This window comes from Triticum dicoccoides, chromosome 6B (assembly GCF_002162155.2).
Source record: "Triticum dicoccoides isolate Atlit2015 ecotype Zavitan chromosome 6B, WEW_v2.0, whole genome shotgun sequence".
NCBI classification, from domain to species: Eukaryota; Viridiplantae; Streptophyta; class Magnoliopsida; order Poales; family Poaceae; genus Triticum; species Triticum dicoccoides.
This window is the reverse complement of record NC_041391.1, coordinates 624,524,413-624,532,526: the sequence shown is the minus strand read 5'-3', so window position 1 is coordinate 624,532,526 and position 8,114 is coordinate 624,524,413. Positions and strand designations below refer to the sequence as shown.

Here is an 8,114-nt window from a genome sequence, read left to right as displayed (position 1 = left end):
TAGCAGGACTATGTTCATGATAAATTAAAGTTCAATTAATCATATTACTAAAGAACTCCCACTTAGATAGACATCCCTCTAGTCATCTAAATGATCATGTGATCCAAATCAACTAAACTATGTCTGATCATCACGTGAGATGGAGTAATTTTCAAATGAACATCTTTGTTGATCATATCTACTATCTGATTCACGTTCGACCTTTCGGTCTTAGTGTTCCGAGGCCATATCTGCATATGCTATGCTCATCAAGTTTAACCCGAGTATTCTGCATGTGCAAAACTGGCTTGCACCCGTTATATGTGAACATAGAGCTTATTACACCTGATCATCACGTGGTGTCTCGGCACGACGAACTATAGCAACAGTGCTTACTTAGGGAGAACACTTATACCTTGAAATTTAGTGAGGGATCATCTTATAATGCTACCGCTGTACTAAGAAAAATAAGATGCATAAAAGATAAACATCACGTGCAATCATAACATGTGACGTGATATGGCCATCATCATCTTGTGCCTTTGATCATCATCTCCAAAGCACTGTCATGATCTCCATTGTCACTGGCTTGACACCTTGATCTCCATCGTAGCATCGTTGTCGTCTCGCCAACTATTGCTTCTACGACTATCGCTACCGCTTAGTGATAAAGTAAAGCAATTACATGGCGATTGCATTTCATACAATAAAGCGATAACCATATGGCTCCTACCAGTTGCCGATAACTCTGTTACAATACATGATCATCTCATACAACAGTTTATATCACATTATGTCTTGACCATATCACATCACAATAAAGCCCTGCAAAAACAAGTTAGACGTCCTCTACTTTGTTGTTGCATGTTTTACGTGGCTGCTACGGACTTCTAGCAAGAACCGTTCTTACCTACGCATCAAAACCATAACAATTTTTCGTCAAGTGTGTTGTTTTAACCTTCAACAAGGATCGGCCGTAGTCAAACTCGATTCAACTAAAGTTGGAGAAACAGACACCCGCCAACCACCTGTGTGCAAAGCACGTCGGTAGAACGAGTCTCATGAACACAGTCATGTAATGTTGGTCTGGGTCGCTTCATCCAACAATACCGCCGAATCAAAGCAAGACATTGGTGGTAAGAAGTATGACTATTATCGCCCACAACTCTTTGTGTTCTACTCGTGCATATCATCTACGCATAGACCTGGCTCGGATGCCACTGTTGGGAAACGTAGCATGCAATTTAAAAAAAAATTCCTACGATCACGCAAGATTTATCTAGGAGATGCATAGCAATGAGAGGGGGAGAGTGTGTCCACGTACCCTCGTAGACCAAAAGTGGAAGCGTTAGTTAACGCGGTTGGTGTAGTCAAACATCTTCACGATCCAACCGACCCAAGTACCAAACGTACGACACCTTCATGTTTAGCACACGTTCAGCGTGATGACGTCCCACGAACTCTTGATCTAGTAGAGGGTCGAGGGAGAGTTCTGTCAGCATGATGGCGTGGTGACGGTGTTGATGATGTGATCTGCGCCGGGCTTCGCCTAAGCACTACGACGCTATGACCGGAGGAGTAAACTGTGGAGGGGGACACCGCACACGGGAAAGAGAATAATTGATGTGTCTTGGGGTGCCCCCTGCCCCCATATATAAAGGAGGAGGGGAGGAGGCGGCCGGCCAAGGGACGGGCCTAGTGTGGTGAGTCCTACTAGGACTCCCTAGTCCTAGTAGGATTCCCCTCTCCTTTTCCGAAGAGGGGAGAAGGGGAAAGGTGGAGAGGAAGAAGGAAAGAGGGGGGGGGGCGCCCCCACCCCTTGTCCAAATCGGACTGGGCTTGGGGGAGGGGGGGGGACGTGCGCCACCTCCTGGCCGTTGCCTCCTCTTCTCCACTAAGACCCATGTAGGCCCAATAGTCCCCCGGGGGGTTCCGGTAACCTCCCGGTACTTCGAAACTTATCCGATACTTCCCGAAACCATTCTGGTGTCGGAATATAACCTTCCAATTATATCAATCTTTACTCTTGACCATTTCGAGACTCCTCGTCATGTACATGATCTCATTCGGGACTCCGAACAAACTTCGGTCATAAAAAACACATAACGCGTAATACAAATCGTCAACAAACGTTAAGCGTGCGGACCCTACGGGTTCGAGAACTATGTAGATATGATCGAGACACATCTCCGATCAATAACCAATAGTGGAACCTGGATGCTCATATTGGCTCCTACATATTCTATGAAGATCTTTCGGTCAAACTGCATAACAACATATGTTGTTCCCTTTGTCATCGGTATGTTACTTCATCGAGATTCGATCGTCGGTATTATCATACATAGTTCAATCTCGTTACCGTCAAGTCTCTTTACTCGTTCCGTAATACTTCATCCCGCAACTAACTCATTAGTCACATTGCTTGCCAGGCTTATAGTGATGAGCATTACCGAGAGGGCCCAGAGATACCTCTCCGATACACCGAGTGATAAATCCTATTCTCGATCTATGCCAACCCAACAAACACCTTCCGAGACACCTATAGAGCATCTTTATAATCACCAAGTTACGTTGTGACGTTTGATAGCACATAAGGTGTTCCTCCGATATTCGGGAGTTGCATAATCTCATAGTCAGAGGAACATGTATAAGTCATGAAGAGAGCAATAGCAATAAAATTTAACGATCATTATGCTAAGCTAACGGATGGGTCTTGTCCATCACATCATTCTCTAATGATGTGATCTCGTTCATCAAATGACAGCACATGTCTATGGTCAGGAAACATAACCATCTTTGGCCATGGGCGGCGGAGTCGACGTCTTCCTTCAAGGGGTCTGGATCTTCATGTCCACGGCAATTTCTGTCGCCGGTTCTGCCGTTCTGGCTGCACAAGATATCAAGCGACTTGATCGCAGCTTCTCTTGGTGCTCTATTCGCTGCTGCTTCTGGTCGTAGTGATATGTGCATGTATTATTTCCGTTTTTTGTCAAGTCTTTGCCTCTACAATTCATTACCCATTGTATCCTGGCCGGTTTATGGCTTTAATAATTTGAAGTCGAGCCTTCGTGCCTTTTCTCTAAAAAAGAAAGTTCAGGCTGGATCTTTGCAAGGGCTTCGAGCACGGTACGATGGCGGAGAATGTGGACATAAATACAGCCATAAATTTCACTTGTTTTCTTTCTACTCCTTCCGTCCCATAATGTAAGACATTTGTTGACACTAAAACGTTTTACCTTAGGAGACGAAGGGAGTACATAGTCAAGTCATCCGTATCGATCACCACCGTATGGGTCTGAACATTGAGCATTAACAATTGTTACCTTCAAAAAGGAAATGGTGTAATGCTTCGGCAATATATGGGTATCGATGTAGACAGCTGAATTTGTCAACTCCCAAACTAGCCTACTGTATTGCAGAGTCTTTGTGTTTTTTAAGGGAATCCTTGCATTATTGTTGCTTGTATGACCAAGGCTCTAAAGTCTAAACTTTCTTAATTATTGTTTAAGTGAATGTAAGACTGCAATTATTGTTTCTGCAGGCACATTAATTCCTGTCCAGAAGAGCATACTCCCCTGCGATTCCTTTTGCAAAATCGATGGAGTGGTCAGCTCTTGCATGCTCCGTCACTGTCGTGATCCTTGTATTCCTGCCTTTGCGTGCGTCCGACGACCGGCTTGTCCCCGGCAAGCCGCTCGTCCCCGGAGCCACCATCGTCTCCGACGGCGGTGACTTCGCCCTGGGCTTCTTCGCCCCGTCCAGCTCAGCTCCGGCCAACCTGCACCTGGGCATCTGGTACAATGGCGTCCCTGAGCTTACCGTGGTGTGGGTGGCCAACCGGGAAACACCGGTCACCAACAGCAGTGCAACCGTGCTCTCCCTCACCAACACCTCCGACCTTGTTCTCTACGACGGTAACAGCAGCGGCCGCGTCGTTTGGACGACCCGCGTGAAGGCCGCGTCGAGCTCCTCTTCCCCAACGGCCGTGCTTCTGAACACCGGCAACCTCGTCGTCCGGTCGCCGAACGGCACCACGCTGTGGCAGAGCTTCGACCACCCAACCGACACGCTCCTCCCCGGCATGAAGATGGCATTGAAGCACGGCACGCGTGACGGTGAGCGCCTAGTGTCTTGGAAGGGCGCCGGCAACCCCTCGCCGGGGAACTTCTCCTACGGCAGCGACATGGACACGTTCCCGCAGGTATTCCTCTGGGAAGGCACGCGCCCGGTGTACCGCGGCCCCCCGTGGACGGGGTACCGGGTGAAGAGCGACTACCAGTACCAGACGAGCAGCACCAGCTCCATCATCATCTACCTGGCCGTCGTCAACGACGGTGACCAGAGCTACACGACCTTCACCGTCTCGGACGGCGCATGGCTCACCAGATGCGTGGTGACCTACAACGGCGAGCTCCAAATCCAGAGCTGGAACGCCAGCTCGTCAGCGTGGGCCGTCCTCGGGAAGTGGCCGCCGTACCCGTGCGTCAGCTACGGCCACTGCGGCCCGAACGGGTACTGCGATGAGACGGCCAGGCCTTTGCCGACGTGCAAGTGCCTCGACGGCTTCGTGCCGGCCAGCACGAGGGACTGGACCGGCGGCAGGTTCTCAGAGGGGTGCCGGCGAAAGGAGCCTCTGCGCGGGTGCACTGCCGCTGCCGGTGCCGGTTTCGTGTCCCTGCCGGGGATGAAGCCGGCGGACCGGTTCGTGCTCGTGGCCAACAGAACGCTGGAGGGGTGCGCGGCGGAGTGCGACCGCAACTGCTCCTGCGTGGCGTACGCGTACGCCAACCTGAGCAGTGCCACGTCCAGGGGAGACATGACGAGGTGCTTGGTGTTGGCCGGGGACTTGGTTGACACCGGGAAGTTGGGCGTAAGCAGCCCCGCCAGCGACACGCTCTATCTCCGGCTCGCCCGATTGGATGTTGCAGCTGGTACCACCTGAATCTCTGCTAATTTCTTATACTCCGTCAGTTCCATAATATAGTGCACATAGAATCTCTGAAAGGTCAAATTTCATCCAGTTTGGTTAAGTTGGTGGAGAAAAACATTTACATTTAGAATGCCAAACATATATCAATAGATTCATCATAAGACGTAGTTTCATATTTTACATATATGGTATGGTGGATATAAATAGTTTTTTTTTTAAATTTGATCAAAGTTTATAAATTTGACTTTTTAAAAAATCTATACGCACTACATTATTGAACAGAGAGTATTTTTTTTAGGAACACCTAAATGCAAAACTAGGGAACGAAGCGTCATATATGCAACTGGTAGTTCTTTTTGCAGGCAATATATGCAACTGGTAGTTCTTTTTGCAGGCAATATATGCAACTAGTACTATGATGGAGCTGATCGGTGTTATGCTATATATATGCATGCTCACAGGTAAAAAGACGAAGCATAATGCAGTGAGGATTGCGTTGACAGCCATAGGAAGTAGTGTGGTGATAATCATGTGCATTTTTCTTGCATGGTTGAAATTCAGTGGTAAGTTAAATTTACGTTCGATAGCTCATCCATAACTGCACTTTGATTTATTGGAATTTGTCTGTTAACTTTAATTGTAGCTTAGTCCATAAGGGCTTCATAACCCATGAATATAAATCCAGAGCAAGTGAGTGTGCCTAACCCGAGTAATATTACTACACGCACAGATGATATGGTATCGGACTAATGGACTAGCCTATGTGGGATTCTGTGGTTGGATAGAATTCGTGGGAAGGGGCCCACCCAGTTGAATTCAAGGGGGTTGGAGAGTCTAGAAAGGAATGTCCCAGAATGAGCCCATATGTCTAGAATTATCACGATTGACCCTTTATATGTCTTTTGAGCACGTAATTTCATCATCGTGGGGGACTATATAGTTGTGGCATCATCATACATATGCCTTATGACCTTTTCAAAATTACTAGAGTTTGTTTGATGTTCCTCACTGTCGTACACGTGACCCACGAATATACAAATGCAGGACAATATAATTTAGCCACCTTGGTACACAAAATAGATGTGTCTTGTGGACGGAATTTTACTGTATATGCTGAGCATCACCACAATGTAAATTCTAGCGTTTGCTTTGGTGGCCGAAGTGTACCGTGGGCTGGCTCTGGTTATGTGAGTTTGCACTGGTACAATGGACAAAAACCGATTAGTTCAAGTGATCAACTGGAGCCCTTCATATTTTTCTGTGCCTACAATCTTATACTCATCTGACAAGAAATGTTATACAACTGTGGGAGCAGGCAAGAACAGGAACCAGGGAAAACACAAGAAGGCACCATTCGATAGTTCCAATGACCTTGAGTTTCCCTTTGTAAGATTTGAGGAAATTGCTCAGGCTACACAAAATTTCTCCGAAACATGTATGATTGGACAAGGAGGCTTTGGCAAAGTTTATAAGGTAATTTGTTCAACATAGTTTCCTCTTATTCATGCCAAAGTTGGTCGCCTAGTTGATTTATTCATATCATGAGCTGACAATTATGCAGGGAACACTAGGTGGACAACAAATTGCTGTCAAAAGGCTAAGTAGGGATTCTCAACAAGGGACAATTGAGTTCACGAATGAAGTAATACTTATTGCCAAATTACAACACCGTAATTTGGTTCGACTACTGGGATGTTGTGGCGAGGGAGATGAGAAGTTATTGATTTATGAGTACTTGCCTAATAAAAGCTTGGATGCCACACTTTTCGATATATCTAGAAACACACTAGAATATCATCACACAACTCAATATTTTTTTATAATATTTCTATTTTTCTTTAGATGATTCAAGAAAGCGGTTGCTTGATTGGGCAACACGGTTTAATATAATCAAAGGTGTCGGAAGAGGGCTTGTTTATCTCCACCAAGATTCAAGACTGACAATAATTCATAGAGATCTCAAAGCTGGAAATGTTTTGCTAGATGGAGATATGAAACCCAAGATAGCAGATTTTGGTATGGCGAGGCTCTTTGGAGATAACCAGGAAAATGCAAACACCCAACGTGTTGTTGGAACATAGTAAGTAACTATACAGTTAGTAGGTTGTTTTAACTTGTGATTATACTCAAATTCAATTCCAGTAACTCTTGCAAGAATATATAATCAAGCAGTGGCTACATGGCTCCTGAGTATGCAATGGAAGGTGTCTTCTCTATCAAGTCTGACGTCTATAGCTTCGGTGTGTTAGTACTAGAGATTGTAACCAGCATAAAGAGAAGCTCTATCATTCACACCATGGGCTATTCTAGTCTTATAGACTATGTGAGTACATACATACTTCCTCTATAGTTCTAAACTGAGAAAATTATGCCCAGTTTTTGAAAGGAAAAGGTTCTGCAACTAAAATAATGGTTTCTGTTGTTTCAGTCGTGGAATATGTGGAAGGAAGGGAAGACAAAGGATATGGCCGATTCATCTATCACAGATACGTGTTCACTACACGAAGTCTTTCTTTGCGTCCATATAGCACTATTGTGCGTTCAGGAAAACGCAGATGATAGGCCACTGATGTCATCAATTATGACCGCCCTAGAGAACGGAAGTACCACACTTCCAAATCCCAATTGCCCTGCCTACCTTGTGCGCCGGGAAACCGAATTAGAGCACTTTAGGAACAATATTCAGAACTCAGTCAATTCTTTAACTCTTACGGAAATAGTGGGCCGATGAAATTATTTATTATTTTTATGCTTTAGTTATAGAACAGAAAGTCTCTCCACCAATATGTGGGCTATCGACTAATGGTGGAGGGAAGTTACACTCCCACCCCACTCAGTTTTGATCGGTGTCTTGTATTTAATCAAATTACATATGTGGGTATGACTTTTGGATATTGAATGTGTGTGTGTGAGCAGAAAGTATGTAGGTCGTGGTCGGCATTTACTCTCTCAAAGAATGAAACCCTTGCCTAACAAAATGGCCATGCATCATTCTTTGTTCCGAAGTCATCTTATTGGCCTTGTTTTCAATCGCAAATTTCAAGAATACGACCCATCATCCTAGATTAATCAATTACAAAGCAATGTATTGTGCATTTTTCTGAAAATGTGTGAAATTTAAATGTAGCATTATGAGTCATAACATGATCCCACAAAATAGGGAAAACTGATCAAATGCAGCAAATGATAGATTTTCCGGAGAATA

The 8,114-nt window shown here is 45.3% G+C and overlaps 1 protein-coding gene across 1 annotated transcript; it reads left to right on the top strand.

Moving 5' to 3' along the window:
- Nucleotides 1–3,577: 3,577 nt before the first annotated feature.
- On the top strand, nucleotides 3,578–8,079 carry LOC119321955 (G-type lectin S-receptor-like serine/threonine-protein kinase At1g11330). The gene is made up of 7 exons (XM_037595467.1): nucleotides 3,578–4,910; nucleotides 5,371–5,472; nucleotides 6,225–6,382; nucleotides 6,471–6,677; nucleotides 6,751–6,989; nucleotides 7,082–7,232; nucleotides 7,338–8,079. Exons 1-7 carry the CDS (start codon nucleotides 3,578–3,580, stop codon nucleotides 7,638–7,640), a joined length of 2,493 nt encoding a protein of 830 aa, XP_037451364.1. The 3' UTR covers nucleotides 7,641–8,079.
- The last annotated feature ends 35 nt before the right edge of the window (nucleotides 8,080–8,114 follow it).